Genomic DNA, 17,914 nt, shown 5'->3' with positions numbered 1-17,914 from the left:
CATCTTTGGACTGTGGGAGGACCCCGGAGCACCCGGACGAAATCCATGCAGACATGGGGAGAATGTGCATACTCAACACACACACACAGTCATCAAAGGCCAGAATGGAACCCGGGGCCCTGGCACTGTGAGAGGCAGCAGTGCTAACCACTGTGTCACTCCTTGTGCTGGTAAAATTGATGTATCATCCATGTTTGCTCTGTCCGTTGAATACTCCCACTCCTCTGAAAGACCTGAGTACAAATAGAGAAAAGAACTATTTAAGTTGTTAAAAGCCACTAACAATCAACACTTATAGCTGCAGAATCATATTGTAATTTTTTTTTCAGTCCAGGTCAGGTCAAGCGTTACTGAGTCTGTTAGTCAGCCTTATGTTCAGAAGCAGGTATGGCTGGAGTGCAATGGATAGTGAAACTCAATGAAGATAATTTGGAGTATCATTAAACTTTTTGAACTGCATTGGCATATGTCTCCTCTTCAAATAAAAAAGAGAGCTTTTTCAATGAAATACAGAAATAGAGGCTGAGAAAATTTCCAATAACAAACCACATCTGATAACCAGGCAACCAGGTTCACTGGGGACTGAAAGGTCAGACAGCTGTTTATTTGACAACCACAGTAATGCCTAGATAGGTGCTTCTGAAACATTCCTAAATTTTTTCAGATCAGTTGGAAATTGTCATTGTTGCAAAAACTAGTTCTGTTCATTAATGCCCTCTTTACCTACTTTGACCTACATCTGACCTTCCCTATATGAAATACCCTCAGAAATGGCCTAGCAAACCTCTGAGTTGGATCATATCGCTGAAATGGAACTGAATGGACCACTTTATATTGTTCTAGGCACTGGCAATGATGAGAGCAAACTCAGTCCTGTCGACCCTGCAAAGTTGTCCCTACCAACAACTGGGGGCTAGTGCCAACGTTATCTCTTGGACTAGTCAAGAAACAGCCCGACGTACTTAGTGAATTATATCTTAAAGGCAACATCCCAAACATCAGCATCCCTGAGTATGTTCTGTCCCACCAGCCGGACAAACCCAATGGTGCCCTGATCCTTGAGTTCATAAGTTGTTGGCAGGGCTGGCAAATCAGAGGCCACTTTGCCAGTGTTACATCATGGGAGGTGGCGCTTGATGTGTTTTTTTTGCTGTGTTTTGGACTATATGGTGGAGAAAGCCACCATTGCCGTTGGCACCTTCAACGTCATTTTACCCACCCACTACCAGTCACTGCTGATTTCCAGGAAAATCTTTCCCAGTGTCTTTCAATATTTGAATCTGCTTTTTTTTAAAGAAATGGTTCCACAGGTGAGATCAGCAGATCAAATTGACATTTAATATTTTTCACTTCCTTAACACCGTGTACATGTTGTTCTGTTCCTGAGGTTAATGCCAGTCTGGGATCTTATTGCGAATATGGGTTTTCTATTTTCATTCAGATATTTGCACCAAAAATGGTGCACTCTATAGCTGGATAAGATTTTCAACATTAATTGTGCTTATGTATTTCTCTTGCTGTTTGAGAAACATAAAGATAATTTTTGGAATTATTTCACAATTAGCTACTAGATTTTAATTGACATGAATGAAACTATCTAATTACAAAACTGATAGTTGAAAGGTGCATGTTGGCAGCCTTGTTTGGGAGAAAATAAAATTTTTCTTTGGATTGGCAAGCGAACTGTTTGATCTTCGGTATTTGCCTTGTGTTAATTATACAAAAATAATCAAATATACAAGTTGCTATGGTAGAAGGCTGAAGCATTATTCAGGAAAGGCCAGAAATGCATAGAAATGATCAGTCAACATCTGTGGGTTAAGGCTTCAGGTGTCACTTATCACCAGGACACAACGATAAAAGATGAGAAAGATTTTGAAAATATATGAGAAATTTTGAGCATCAAATTTTATACATTTACTGGAAAAAAAACGACCAGTACAAATTTTTCCCCTTCCCATAAGCCTTTAATACCAAATATGGCATTAACAGATACATTAATAGTAATGAGGGCTCAGCCTTGTCAGCTTTCAAAGGGTGTGTTAGCTTTGCAAATTTGAATGCTTGTTCAGACACAAATCCATAATCTTCAGGCACCTTTGGTAAAAAACAAACTTCTTATCTAAGCACCGGATAAGATTTAAAAAATGTTTTAAATTTTTTTCATGGGATGCAGGCACCACTGGCTAGGCCAGCATTTATTGCCTTTCCCTAATTCTCCTCCAAAAGGTGATGGCGAGCCACTTCCTTGAACCACTATAGTCCGTGTGGTGTAGGAACACCCACAGTGGTGTTCTGAAGAGAAATCACTTATTTTCTGACAGAACAATTCTTTGAGGTGCCCAGGTGAATGTTGTACATTAGCCTTGAAAAGATACCTGGAATCTTTAATTGAATTGCAGTCAAAGGGGAGAATAATCACCCTATTATTTCCCCGTCTCATTCAAAATCATGAGAGCAGATGTGTGTACATGAAAGTATTAGCACCTGAGGCAATATACTTTTTTCCTGTCTGTGTTCCCATTGCTAAAGGACTGTATGATAACAGCAGTTTTAGCATTAAGGAGAACCTCAGCAGCAAGCAGCCTTTGACGCGTTATTGTGTGTGTGGTCTTTTTAAATCACTGGGCTAGTAATGTAAAACAGATAATTTTTTTTTACAGAACCAATCTTGTGTTCTAATTGTATCTAATTTTCCCAAGAAAGTTTGTTTCCCCTATACCTTTTATTCCACTTTGTGATATATTACTCAATAGCTTACATTGAACCAGGCTGATATGCAGCATGTTAATATGCTGTCATACCCTTTTAACAATATAGCAGGACATGGATTCCTGTCTATATTCTCACAATAGTGAAACACCAATGTAAGCCACGCCCTTGGGGGGAAATAGTGATAGAGGTTTCAATCTATTTTAACTGTGGAAATAAGGTGAGGTGGGTTCAAAAAGGGGGCTGTTGTGATAGCCACAAAGGACACAGATTACCATCAATAGATCTCCACATGGGCTTCATGGAGTATGAGTTTCCCTATTGAGTGAGTGGGAGCTCGCCCATTGAGAGATGAGAAGTGGGAGTTTTAAACCTCCACACTCCCAACCTGTATTGTCTGTCCAGAGCGTAGGACTCGCGTTTCCGTAAACCGTGAACAATTCACAACTTTCTTAATGTGAAAATTCATCCTTCTCTCCGTCATAAATGATCAACACTTAATCCGGGGCCAAATTTTCAGTCTGATGTGCAGAGCAACTCCCCAAGCTGAAATTGGGAGGAACTTCCCTGAAAGGCTGCATTTTCATTCTGGGGGCGGAGGTGTCAGTGCTACCCAGAGTCTAGCCGCTGCCACTGGAAACAGCCACAGGGACTGCTGAGTGCCAGAGTGGGATGTTTATAAAGGCTTGTGTCAGTGATGTGGAACTTCATCCCAGTTATAATATAAACAAATGCCCAGACATTCCCCAGGCCTCATCCATACCAACTCATGCCTCCTCCTGACCCCATCCACTCCCCCTTCCCCTGTTGGCCTCCATTTGCTGCCAGCTGAGCCATGGGTTGCTCTAATTGTACTAACTCAGCCAAACCACCACAGTCTCAGAAAATGCTGTCAATTGAGTTTATGTCACAGACTGCCCACAAAAGGATGATGTGCAAATGGGTAATTAAGTAGATTTAAAAAGGAAATTGTCACCGTTTAAGATGTGAAAACTCAGGATGCTGAACCAACGTAGCATGGGATCAATTCTAACTCTAGAAGCTAATGTTGACAAGGTGGTAAGTGACTCAAAACGTGGTCCATCAACTTAGCTGCTCCATTATCACTGACGGTTTGGCTGTGTCACCTTGATAGAGGCCTAACCCTGACCTGTTGCATTGCCAGTGATGAAGGAGATGGATCCTCAACCTGTGCAAGCCATAGTCTTAATTATGTTATTAAGACTAACTGATTGTGATTTGAAAGGCGCATTGATGAAGTAAATGTTACACAAGCACTATGATGTGCACGAAGCAGCGATCCCTTTTTGAAGCAGTCATCCTTAAATGAACCACTGAATGCTTCAGTAAAGGCCACAAATATTTTTGTAATTTGTCCAGAGCCAAAGGAGTTAAAGTAATTCTGTTGTCTTCATGAAACTCCACTACCCGCTTACATCCCCAACCCTCCAATCTTGTCTTCCTCCTATTCCAGGATTCCCTTGTCCCAGCTGGATGACATTCCTATGCCCAACAATCGAACCGTCGTCCCAAGGCAGCTCACCAGTCAGACACAAATGAGGCTTGGATATCGTATGGCAACTGCTTGTTCTCTGTTCCAAAATAGATACTCGGCTGGTGCATTCTGTTAGTCTGTCCTCACCATTAAATCTATCCACACATCTGTCAATTTATGCTTTAAGTAGAAATCTTTATAAAATTATAACTTCATAATTTAGTAAAAACGCTTAGGAAAATCAGCTTTGACTTTGTATTGGTAATTCTCAGTATCCCAAACTGGCTGAATGTGTACTGTTCCCAGCCAGATGTTGATTTATATTTAAGCAATGTTCTACTTTCTTTATTCTAAGTAATAGTTGAGACAGGAACCACATCCTAAGGTTAGCTATCATGGAATAAGTATTCTGCATGTAGAGTTATGATTTTAGAAACATCTTGCTAAAAATATTTTCTTTCTTGTAGGTTCTTGGTCAGAAACCAGAACTGAGTGAAGGAGATGATGATGAAGATGTGGTTGCAGATATATTGAACAGGAAGATGGCAAAGCTTTATATGGTATTCTTCATTTTATGTGCTTGTTCTTACCTTTACGCTCAATTCACCAACGTGCACTGTGCAGGGTTGATGACGTTTTAGTTAATAGCAATTTTCCAAAGTCATACTTCAAATGTCTACAAGTAGTGGCATAGATTAAGTGACGATAATAATCAATACATTTATGTCGGAACTTCCTTGCATGTGTTTTGAGAAGCAGTTATGCAAACAACTTTGAAAGAAATGTCAATACTGTTACCAATCATGATGATTGGGCGGGGCGGCATGTTGGCACAGTGGTTAGCACTGCTGTACCACAGCGCCAGGGACCTATGTTCAATTCCGGCCTCAGGTGACTGTCTGTGTGGAGTTTGCATGTTCTCCCCATGTCTGCGTGGGTTTCCTCTGGATGTTCCGGTTTCCTCCCACAGTCCAAAAGATATGCAGATTAGGTTGATTGACCGTGTTAAATTGTCCCTTAGTTTCAGGGGGATTAGCAGGATAAATATCTGGGGTTGTAAGGATAGGGCCTGGGTAGGATTGTTGTCAGTGTGGGCTTGATGGGTCAAATGGCCTTCTTCTGCACTGCAGGGATTCTGTAATTCTATGATTGAAAGTAGATTGACAGACAACAAGACTGACGACATACAGAAATATAGGAGATGAAATTGCTCGTCTGCTCTAATGCACAGCTGATGATAGTGAATGGCAGCCAATTTTCCTTTGCACTGAGATCAGGTCATCATTGTCTGTTTGCATTACAACCCAAAAACCAGTTTCACCACCAGACTACAGTGATACTACAGAAATAAACTGAGATATTAGTGTTGATGGCATATTTATGGACTAAGCCTTCAACAATTGAGCTGCACATCCACCTACATATCAGTATATTAATTATGGATGTTAAGAACCCCACTGATGTTAAATGCGAGGATATCCCAAAACCCTGGAGTTACTTGGAACACCATTTTTTAGTGGTATATATTTTCAATTTGGTATAATGTGAGAAAAGATATTCAGACCGGGAAGGAACAGTCCAGTCATTCTGTGGTCAGTTAATAAAGAATATTAACTGAAAAGAAAACATATAACATGAAAGACTATAACACAATACAATAGTACACATAACACTTAACTATATTGATTGCTATACGCACACTATCTCATGAAGTTACCCCTTGTTCCCAACTACCTATGTTTACTGAACTTTGGGGAATGCCCCCTTTTCCCAGACAAGATCCAAAATTATATAACTCTTTGAGCTTCTGACCTGTATGATGGGCCAGAATTTTATGCTCTCCCAGGTGGGCTCTGAGGCTGAGGGGCAGTGTAAATTTATATGGAAAGGATCCTGCCCACCTTGCCCCTGATGCAATTTCAAATTAGGCTGGACAGGGATCTGGACAGGTAGCCCAGATATGCCGCTATTAAGGACCATAAGTGGGCACTTAAGGCCTTTTACCACCCAACCTCAATTTTTAGGCTGGTGAGTTCTGGTTGGATCTGGGTGCCAAATAGAAAGTAGGGGTTGGATGTCTCAATTTGAAGTCCCCTTCAGATATGGAACACTCTCTCCTCAGGAACCTGAATTATAGGACTATTGAATTATATCTATATAGTATACTGAGATGTTAGCATTTATTCAGTGATGAGAGTTGTTATTTTATTAAATCTTCTTCCTTCAGGTCTCAGACGCAAGTGGGTCTATGCAAGTATCACTAGTGTCTGCAGAAAACCCATTTTCATGTGACTTGCTGTTGACTGATGAGTGCTTTATACTGGACAATGGAGCAGACAGAAAGATATTTGTTTGGAAGGGTAAGAATATTATTGAAGAAGAATTTGCCGGCCTATTTGTCTTCACAAGACTTGCTGTCTATTGCCAGTTATTATTTTAGAATCTGTGTTACATAAGGTAATATGTGAAACACAAGAGTTTTCTCCAGCAGATATTTTGATAACTATATCAATTAATATTTTATGTAAAAAAAAACTGCTGCATGGTGGAACAGTGCCCTGCAGTCTCACAGCGCCAGGGATCCAAGTTCAATTCCAATCTTGGGTGGTTGTCTGTGTGGAGTCTGCACATTCTCTCCGTGTCTGTGTGGGTTTCCTCCAGGTGCTCCGGTTTCCTCCCACAGTCTGAAGATATGCAGGTTAGGTGGATTGGCCATGCTAAATTGTCTTTTAGTATCCCGAGATGTGTAGGTTAGATGAATTAGCCATGGTAAATATGTGGGATTACAGGGGTAAAGTGGGGGAGAGGACCTGGGTAAGTTATTTTGTAGAGAGTCGGTGTAGATGCGATGAGCCAGAAAGCCTCCTTCTGTACTAGGGATTCTATGATTCAATGAAGATAAGTAAAAGTGTGAAGGTGCTGCTCATCCTGTGTGCTGTTTCAGTGACTCTGTGACACAGGGTTAAGATCTGTTTTGCATATGTACAACTGGATTATTTTGCACAGATATTCAGTCTGGCTTTAGCTCACTGGAAAAGCAGTCGTGGCATGAACCACTTTGCATGTTGTAAATGTCTGCATTATCGCTAGCTTTCAGCTGGTGGTGCCAATGAACCACGAAAAGCCTTCTTTGTCAACAGCACCACCAGCAGGATATTAGTGCTGGTGTCACTACAGTTAATACCCGGTGAAATGTTCCTCCTATTTTTCAATCATTTTGTCTTTTGTTTTAATGTGCATATTAGTAATACTCAATGTCAAAAAACAAAATTAACAAATTGTGATCCACTGTTATCGCAGTTTGAGGAAAGGATACAATATGGTTTAAAGAAATAAAATTAATGTGGCTTGAGTTGACAATCAAGAAACAAAAATCTTCCAGATGTATATATCCTTAGAATGACTCAAATCCCTCACATACAATGGACTTTTTAATATGTATTTACTTCAGCTATGCAGAAAAATAATGACCAATTTGTAACAAGTACACAAGATCAATCGCACAAACATCAAAGAAGTTACATTTTTTGGTGGTGCTGGTGTGGAAGCTTCTTTCTTTGAACCTTCATTGATCCTTTGGACTCTATAGCTAATCCTTCCATGCATAACGGCTCTTGGATCACACTCCCTTCATCTTCAAACACTCCAAGGAAAAGATTGCTTTTGTAATCAATGCAACTTCATTGCAAATGCAATAGAATGGTCAAGTTAACTGTGATGCTAAAAACACTTGTGCTGGTTTAAGACAGCAAGAGCAACAGGAACAATTTCATTCATCCTTGAGATGAGATCTGGGTACGATTGGTATCTAGTGGCCATCCTTAATTGTCCTGGAGTGGCGGTGGATCATCCCTTTGAGGTGCTACAAATAGACATTAAGCTGACAATTTAGCTGTTTGAAATGCTGCAGGATCTACTCTCCCAGGTACAGCTGCAAACTCTCAAAAAGGTGCTACAAGTTAAATGCTTTAGAAAGTAATGTTTATTTATTAGTCACAAGTCGGCTTTCATTCACACTGCAATGAAAGTATTGTAAAAATCCCCTAGTCGCCTCATTCTGACGCCTGCTCGGGTACAGTAAGGGGCAGATTAGCATGGCCAATTCACCTAACCTGCACATCTTTGGACTGTGAGAGGAAACCCACACAGACACAGGGAGAACGTGCAAACTCCACACAGACAGTGACCCAAGCTGGGAATTGAACCCAGGTCCCTGACACTGTGAGGCAGCAGTGCTGACAACTGTGCCACCAAGGTCCGATTGTGGAAGAGTGAGGACCATAAACCAATTTTTATATGAATGCAGTGCAAACATGAGCTGCTGGTGTATAGATATTGTTCTCCCACCACCTGAAATAATGTATTTCAGAAAACAGAAGCTTGGGATGACAACTGCTGAGAGACATTTTTTCTGGAGTCTGGAATATCTGAGAATGTGCTCCCGCAACCAGAGTTTGGTTCTTGATTTGCGAAATTTTAAGGGAGAAGCTGTTGCTACTGAAGGGTTGAGCCTCCAGCAGGTGGAGCTGGTGTTCAGTGGATATGGTGTGTATTTACATACCATGTTAGGGAGAATGCTGGCTGTTCACTCACATGTTTTATGAGGAGTTGTGCAGATCACCATGAAATTTCAGAAGGGTCGCGAGGATCTGCTGTCTGTTCGGCAAAGGGGAAAATCACACTTGTCAGTTCTTTAATAACCAACTTCTGACGGTCCTATAGAAGGAAAGGAGGGAGAATTACCATTGACAATGAGGTTGAATTAATAACAAAATAACAGGCTTATTTGTGAGAGATTAGTTGATCCTTTGTGGGGAACTCGACTAACTGCTACCCCAATCATGCAAATCTGCAGTAATTCAGGGCAATGTTAATTGTTGATTCTCTCTCCTGACTCAAGGATAAGAGCTGGAGGATTGAATTTTTCATTTGGTGTTTAAATTTCAAGTTTAGTGTGAAAATCTCCTGGTCGCGCACTCCGGTGCCTGTTTGGATGCATTGAGGAAGAATCTTAAGCATGTGAGAAACGGTCAGATACTCACTTTATGATTCCCCCCCTTGAATCAAATACACGGATGAGTTCAGCTAACTGTCGGTTTATTCGATCTTGCAAGAAAGGGTGCCGTCCCGTGGGTACACACACCTTGCTTTACACAATCATAGTTTATATACATTTTTCCTAGATAACAATAGGACAGCCCTCCTTTCTTTATTGGGTACCACTCCTTAATCTCTTTACTGAGTGATCTCCTCCCTTGTTGACATCCCATTAACTCTAATCCAATCACCCCTTTTAAGGCTTAAATCGTTTTACCTCTCATCAATTCAGCTAACTCTTTTTCATTGTCCCGTAAATTGCTTACCCATTTATTTTATATGGTGTAAATCTCTTTTAGGCTATGCTGAAGACCCCGAGCGCCTGCCAGTCTCATGTTTTTTTTCTTCTTTTTCTATGTGTTTCATCATCTGCTGGTCTTAGCGTTTAACCCCTCAGGTTACACTAACGGTTCTGTCATGGTTTCCGCCCCAGATGGCTTGACTCAAAAATTACACTACCGCTACCATCCCTCACAATCCCCCCTGTTTTTCTTACGCTTTGTAATTTTTGACATTCTTCTGGTGTTCCAGGCGTTCCAGCAGGTCGAGGGCCTGTTCATCCAGAGTTTTATCGCCTAAGAGGCTTATCCTCTCTTCCGTCTCTAAATTCATATTTATCACTTTTCCATTCAGGACATCCCCCCTAGTCAGGGCTGTTTCGATTAGCCGCTGAGCCAACCCCCGAACACAAGGGATGATACAACACCCTAGGGCGGCCAATACCCCTGCCGTTACCATGAAAGAGACAAGGACGGACATTACTACTCCTTTCCATTTGCCGAACCAAGCTTCCAACCACCTAGTGAGATCTAGGTCTGTACCCGAGTTCTCAGCTAGTTCATTAGCTAGGGTCGTTAGCCCTTCGAGGGCTCGGGTAATTGACCCATCGGGAGCTGTGTTATTTGGGATAAAGGTGCAGCATTCAGTTCCTATCATGACGCATACCCCCCCTTTCTCTGCTAGAATCATGTCCAGGGCTAGCCTGTTTTCCCAGGCCATTCTGCTGGTTGCGTCCAATTGTTCCGCTATCCCGCTTATCGCATTTCGGGTATAATTAACAAACCTCTGTTGATTATAATAGATATAGTTGATCCAATCTACATTCTTGTTGACAGTCACCCACCAGAACAGGGATTCAAATCCTGCTGCTATCTGGCTCCTGGCTTTGTACTCATCAGGGACCCCCCTAGGGACCCCTATGGCGTCCAGATATATTCGTTCATCAAAAGAACCCGGGAGGCTCCTTTTCCCTCGTTCTTTTCCACGGGGTCCCTGATGTTCGAATGCCAGGGTAAAGGGTACGGCCAATTGGATAAGTGCACAAGTGCCCTTCCATTTCTGAGGTAAAATGGGTCTCAAAGTCCTCCCTCCACAGTACCACCATAGATCAGCTCTAGGTACCTGGATTTGGGAGTAGTTTCCTCCCTCGGTGGTGTCGCTGACTTCCTTAACTGTTCCACACCTATCGAAGCTTCCCACTTCCGTGTCCAATCCATCCCCAGTCCGGGTGATACAGGTGTGATGTATCCCCGTTACTCCGGAAAAAGGGGGGGGTTGAGACGCCCTGTTCAGTTTGATTGGGGGAAATGTCAGGCTCAAGGAGCGACAAGTGGGGTCTCCCCAAGCCTCTCTGTTTTGATACAGTTTCACCATACACTCCATTTCAGCTGGTTCTTTATCCCATCCCAGCGGGAATGGGACCACCTGGGGAGTTGGCCGGCTACTGGTGCACGCATAACAGTTACCTTTTCCGACACTTTGTACTGTATATTTGACCCATTCTATCCAGGTGTTCGCTTCCCTGAATCCCGTTTCTATTTCAATGGTCTCTCTTAAATCCTTTACCTCCACTACCCTGACTTCTCCCGAGACTCCCCGGCTAGGGGCGGAGGAGTTCCTGGTTTCGGCATTTTTGACTGTAACCCGCACACAACACAGGGCCGCCCCCACCCTCCCTGTGTGTTCCTTGATCTTGACCCCAAAAACTTGTCCGTCGAGGCCCTCTGTCCCACCGTCGTCTGACTTTTTTATGGTGAGGTAGAGGGGGTTACATTGGTTTAGCTTACAGTCTCTGGGAAAGATCTTCCGTGGAACCAGTGATACTTTCTCGCGAATCCTTAACTTAACGTCTTCATTTAACCCCCCTACTTGACAAGATTCTACTTTCCCCTGTTCATTTTTAGTACGCTTTGGGTTCTTATCGAAGACAAGTAATTCTATTTCCCTCCCCTGGTATCTCTTCTGCCCCGTAAGGTCGTCTTTGCAGGGTACCATTCGACAGAGGTCGATCTCAATTACCTGTGCCTGGGGTGATTGGATTATAGTAAGGGAGTACACTTGGGCCGCCTGCCCAGCACCTATGCCCCCATAGAGTAAACATATTATTAGTAACATCCCGCTATTGCCGTATATTGCCCAAATTGACATATCAAAAATCAAGTCCAATCAGTTCTTCGCGGTGTGGTGGCCAGGAGTAGGCACTTCTTCTGCTGGTTCTGGCACCGGTCCTTTCACTCGAGTGTAATGCGTCCAGCCTTTCTCAGCCGTGCGGATAGCCGTTTCCGTGGTCAGAAGTACTAAGTAGGGACCATCCCAGATCGGTTCTAAAGTCCGGAGTTTCCAGTTCTTGATTAGGACCCAATGCCTTGGCTTGATGGTGTGTATCGCAAACTCGAGAGGTGGTGTCTGTGCCAGGAGTCCCTGTTGGCGTAAATGAGATAGAGCAGACCCCAGGACCTCAACATATTTATGCACAAATACATCGCGGGACTCGAATGTGGGGAGTTCCCCTTTTGGCCCATTAAAGGGGAGACCGAACATTATTTCGTATGGGGACACCCCCAAGTCCCGCCGTGGCTGCGTTTGTATTTGCAGCAAGGCAAGGGGAAGGCACTTGGTCCAGGGCAACCCGGTCTCTGTCCTGAGTTTTGTCAGCTGTTTTTTAATAGTCTGATTCATTCTTTCCACCTTGCCCGAGGACGGGGGATGCCAAGGGGTGTGGAAATCCCAGCTTACCCCCACTGCCCGCACTATGTTCTGTAGGACAGTGGACGTAAACTGGCTCCCCTGGTCTGAATCGATGGCCCGGGGGAGTCCGTATCGTGGGATAATTTGTTCGAGAAGGACCTTGCTAACCTGTGTCGCCGAGGCTATGGCGGTTGGGTACGCCTCAACCCACCCTGTCAAGTGGTCCACTATTACCAAAAGATATTTCAGGCGCCCTATGGGGGGGAGTTCGGTATAATCCACTTGGATATACTCGAAGGGCCTATAGGCTGGGCTTCTCCCTCCTTGCTTCGTATTCTGTCTCAGTCCTTTTTTATTTATCTTCCGACAAATTACACAATCTTTCGTGACTTGCTTAGCCACAGTGTATAAACCGGGATGTGCGTACTGACGCAGAAATGCATCGCACATCGCCTGTGTCCCCCAGTGTCCTCCCCGATGGAGATGACTAATTATGTCTCTGGTCATCGGTCGGTTTAATAGTTGTCGACCATCGGGTAATGTCCATTTCCCTCTTTCATCTTTCTGACCCCCAAGTGATTTTAGCTCGGCTTCTTCCTTTTCGCTAAATGTTGGTGTTTCTATTACTTCAGACACTTGGGGCACCCAGACCAAGCAGTCCACTATCTCCTCCTCCGTCCCTGCCAATTTTGCTTGTTCGTCCGCCAACTGGTTCCCCTTTGTCTCTATCCCATTGTCTCTCTGGTGTCCTTTTACATGGACCACAGCAATTTCCCGTGGCCCCAGCAGGTCTTTTAATATTTTAGTAACCAATTCCTCATGTATCAATTCTTTTTCCCTACTATTTATCATTCCCCTTTCCTTCCAAATTTTTCCAAAAGTGTGTACCACCCCGAACGCATACTTGGAGTCGGTGTAGATGGTCCCTATCAATCCCTCTAAGCCCTTGAGAGCCCGGTGTAGAGCATATAATTCACATGTCTGGGCAGACCAGACATTAGGCAGTCGCCCCCTTTCTACCAAATTCCAGCCAGCTTCACTAATGATCGCGTATCCATTATGCCTTTTTCCGTTTACCACCCGGGAGGATCCATCTATATACCATCGCTTTCCAGTGTGAAGAGGGGAGTCCCTTAGATCCTCCCTTACCTTACTCTGGAGATCTATTATGTCCGAACAGCAATGTTCGAGTCCCTCGCCTTCTTCCCCCTTCCAGAGGAATTCAGCTGGGTTCTGACAGGAATTGACCTCTATCTTAAGATCGTCCCGATCTAGCAAAATGGCCTCATACTTCAAGATTCTTGAGTCCGTCAGCCATCTCCCAGCCCTCTGATTTAAAATAGTCCTAACCTGGTGGGGGGTAATGACCGTCAAGGGTGCCCCAAATGTCAGCTTCCTACTTTCTTCCACCAATTTGGCCGTGGCAGCCACCGCCTGGACACATTCTGGCCAGCCTCGGGAAACTGGGTCCAGTATCTTTGATAAGAATGCCACTGGCTTCCTTTTTCCCCCCCAATCTTGGGTTAAAACTCCGAGGGCGGTTCCCTGTTTGGCATTTACAAAGAGTCTGAATGCCTTACTGAAATCTGGCAAGCTCAAGACTGGCGCGGTCATCAATTTCTGTTTCAGGGTCTCAATTAGTTCCTCCTCTTTCTCGTCCCACTGGATTTTGTTAGGAGCCCCCTCTACAAGTTTTAGGTACAGACCCTTGGTTAGGGGGGCATAGTCGTCTATCCATAATCGGCAATAACCTAAGAGTCCCAAAAACATTCGTAGCTCTCTCTTAGTTCCCGGGAGTCCCAGTTCAACTATTCCCCTCACCCTTTCCGGACTTATTCTCTTCTGTCCCTGGCTTATCAAGTGTCCCAGATACTTAACCTCTCTTTCTGCATATTGGAGCTTCTTCTGGCTCACCCTTAGTCCCTGTCCTGCCAAATAATTCAGAAGGGTATTTGTTCCCGCTACGACCTCCGCTTCTGTGGGTCCGGACAACAGGAGGTCATCCACATACTGTATGAGTTTTAGGGCTGGGGAAAGGATCAGTCCCTCTAATACCTGCTCTAAAATCTGACCAAACAAATTTGGCGATTCGGTGAACCCCTGGGGAAGCACTGTCCAGCGGTATTGCTGCTTCCTGCCCGTGTCAGGGTCCTCCCACTCGAAGGCGAATAAGTCTCTACTGGCCTCGTCCAACGGGCAGGCCCAGAAGGCGTCCTTTAAATCCACTACACTGAAACATTCATGTTCTGGGAGTATCCGCCCCAGTATAGTGTATGGGTTCGGCACCACCGGGTGTCGTACCTGTACAATCTTATTGATTTCCCTCAAGTCTTGGACCATTCTGTAACTGCCGTCAGACTTTCGGACTGGCAAAATGGGAGAGTTATATCTCGACATACATGGTTCCACCAGCCCATCACTTATCAGGTCTTTCATCACTTCTTTCAGGCCCTGTCTCCCTTCCCGGGAGATAGGATACTGACGTATCTTGACAGAGGGGCTCTGGGGCTTAAGATCAATTTTTACAGGCTGAATCGAGAGTCGCCCTCCGTTTCCCTTGGCCGTCCATACTCTAGAGTCTATACCCGTGAGTCGGTCCTCGCTAAGGTGTGACATAGTTACCACCAGGTCTTCGTCGTCCCCTACATTTATTCGGAGCCCGAAGCGGATTATCAGGTCCCGCCCCAACAGACCATAGGGGAGATGAGGGAGGTGGAGGAGCTCTGCTAAAAGCTCCTCTTCCTCCCATTGTAGTACCTGTGGTTCAAATAGTTTCGCCCTAAATACCCCTCCCTTTACTCCTGATATGTTCAACATTTTAGTTTGGTAATTGGCTCCTGTAGGATAGATTGGGATTGAGGATCTGCCTGCCCCCGTGTCGACTAAAAATGTAACATCCTCCTTTTGTGGACCCACCTTTAAATTTACCAGGGGTTCTTGGTAGGTCCTTTTTCCGATTCTCCCCTGACCCCTCTAATCAACCTCACATTCCATTTCATAAATCCCTTCTCGTTCCTTCTTAAATTCAGGACACTCTCTTTTGAAGTGTCCCGGTTTCCCACAGTGGTAACACCCGGCCGCCCGGGGCCGGTCACCACCGTAAAATTCTCCTCGTCCTCTACCTCGGCCCCTCCTGGCCCCCCCTTCCTTCCAACCTCCCCTTGACCTTCCCCTACCTACTGTATATCCTTCATCCGTTATCCCGGTGGACTTACATACTTCCCTAACGGCTGCCACCATCATCTTTGCCTTCTGCTTTTCCTTTACAACCTCTCTCTGCACAAAGACCTTCTGCGCCTCCCGCAATAATTCCACCATGTCCTTCCCACTCCAATCCTCAATCTTTTGTAGTTTTCTCTGGATATCTGGCCAGGATTTCGTTACAAAATTAATTTTTAGCATTCCCTTTCCAATTTCATCATCAGGATCGATTCCTGAATATTTGCGGACAGACTCTCTCAGTCTGTCTAAGAACGTGCTGGGTGATTCATCTTTTCCTTGCTTAATATCAAATGCTTTTGCCACATTCTGCTGCTTGGGGACACATGTCTGGATCCCCCGAATTATAAGATTCCGGAGATCCGACATGTTTGTCCGCCCTTCCTGGGTATTATGATTCCAATTTGGATCCTCAAGAGGGTATTTTTGATCTCCCCTGAGTTGTTCTTGCTGTTGGTGATCCCTATCCCAAATTTCCATGGCCCTATTTTGGATCATAACTCCTTCATCGTAGTTGAATAATATGCTCATTATGGCCCGGAGTTCCCCCCAAGTATACATGCTTGGACCCAGGAATTGGTCAAGTTGTGTCGCTACCGCGACAGGGTCCTCTAGGAGAGGGGGCAACTCCTTCCTAAGTTGTCGGATGTCTGCCGAGTTAAGAGGCACCACCACGAACCCTGTCTCTCTTTGTCCGAAGGGAACCTCCCTGAGAGGGTGCATTTCCACCTCGGGCGCTGAAGCCCCATTATTCTGCTGTTGTTCCAGGGACTGTTTTATTACCAACCTCTTGGACCTCCGCAGACCCTCAACTGGGGGTCCGCCTCCTGTGCCGTTCTCAAGATTTATGAGATCTTCCCCTCGGGGCCCTTGGGCCCCATTATTATTTGGTTGATATGCAGGGGGTACATTTGGTACAGGAGGGGGTGGCGGCGGGAGGTTGTCAAGAGGGTCCCATTGCCCCGGTCTGCTCTGTGGGATCATTGGATACAGGGAGACTGGCTGTGGCGATCTACTCATCGCGCCCACCCAACAGGCAGCGTACTTACTTTCCTCGGGGTTAAAGGGTTGTTTACTATTAACATATAAATTTAATATCTGACAGACCCAATCCTCATCCGATCCATATTTTGGCCACAATACAGATGGTTTCCGGATTGGTTCCTTCGTCCACACAAAACAACAATATTTTATCATAACCTTCTTTTTTAAGTCCTTAGTCTTTCGGTCCCCATCCCAATTTTCTAACTGTATCCCCAGAGGACTGTCGGGGGGTATTCCCTTTTCATCATTATTATTTCCCGGTTTCCCATCCTTACTCTTGGATGGTTTACCTCCCATGGTTAGTCTTCAGTTGTCGTCTTGGACACAAGTTAATTTATTTGTGCCCTCAGATCAAACTGTCATAACCATAAAGTCGTCAAGGAAGAAAATGACTCTCACCCTTAATCAGCCGAATTCCCGGGAGAGAAATTTCTTACCTTGATCCGTGCACGGAGTTGTCCGACTTCTTCCAATGATGTGTATACCCCCTCACAGATTTCAGTCACAGTCCTAGCAGTCCTAGTGTATAGAAGTCATCCGTGTGATTTCCAGGGTCCAGAATTATCTCAACTGAGTGGTTTCAGATTCCCCTCCTCCCAGACCAAAACGACGTTTTTACGTGTAAATATACACTAGACGCGTCTTATTCCATCGATTTGGTCTAGTCGAGGGAAACCCCCGTTATAATTCCAGATCCCGGACGAGCCCCCAATTGTGAGAAACGGTCAGATACTCACTTTATGATTCCCCCCCTTGAATCAAATACACGGATGAGTTCAGCTAACTGTCGGTTTATTCGATCTTGCAAGAAAGGGTGCCGTCCCGTGGGTACACACACCTTGCTTTACACAATCATAGTTTATATACATTTTTCCTAGATAACAATAGGACAGCCCTCCTTTCTTTATTGGGTACCACTCCTTAATCTCTTTACTGAGTGATCTCCTCCCTTGTTGACATCCCATTAACTCTAATCCAATCACCCCTTTTAAGGCTTAAATCGTTTTACCTCTCATCAATTCAGCTAACTCTTTTTCATTGTCCCGTAAATTGCTTACCCATTTATTTTATATGGTGTAAATCTCTTTTAGGCTATGCTGAAGACCCCGAGCGCCTGCCAGTCTCATGTTTTTTTTCTTCTTTTTCTATGTGTTTCATCATCTGCTGGTCTTAGCGTTTAACCCCTCAGGTTACACTAACGGTTCTGTCATGGTTTCCGCCCCAGATGGCTTGACTCAAAAATTACACTACCGCTACCATCCCTCACAAGCATGACCAATGCACCTAACCAGGACATCTTTCGGACTGTGGGAGGAAACCAGAGCACCCAGAAGAAACCCACAAAGACACGGGGAGAACATGCAGACTCCACACGTTCTA

The 17,914-nt window shown here is 44.5% G+C and overlaps 1 protein-coding gene across 1 annotated transcript in view; it reads left to right on the top strand.

Annotated features, from left to right (window-relative positions):
• The window catches only part of scin (scinderin), a 113,659-nt gene that overhangs the window by 49,257 nt on the left and 46,488 nt on the right, over positions 1–17,914 (top strand). The window contains exons 5-6 of the mRNA XM_080207411.1: positions 4,675–4,767; positions 6,435–6,567. Coding sequence (XP_080063537.1) covers positions 4,675–4,767; positions 6,435–6,567 — 226 coding nt within the window. The remainder of the gene's footprint in view (positions 1–4,674; positions 4,768–6,434; positions 6,568–17,914) is intronic.

Source organism: Carcharhinus amblyrhynchos, chromosome 2 (assembly GCF_965287045.1).
Source record: "Carcharhinus amblyrhynchos chromosome 2, sCarAmb.v2.hapA, whole genome shotgun sequence".
Classification (NCBI taxonomy): Eukaryota; Metazoa; Chordata; class Chondrichthyes; order Carcharhiniformes; family Carcharhinidae; genus Carcharhinus; species Carcharhinus amblyrhynchos.
Note: the sequence above shows the minus strand (reverse complement) of the source record. Positions and strands in the feature narration are given on the sequence as shown.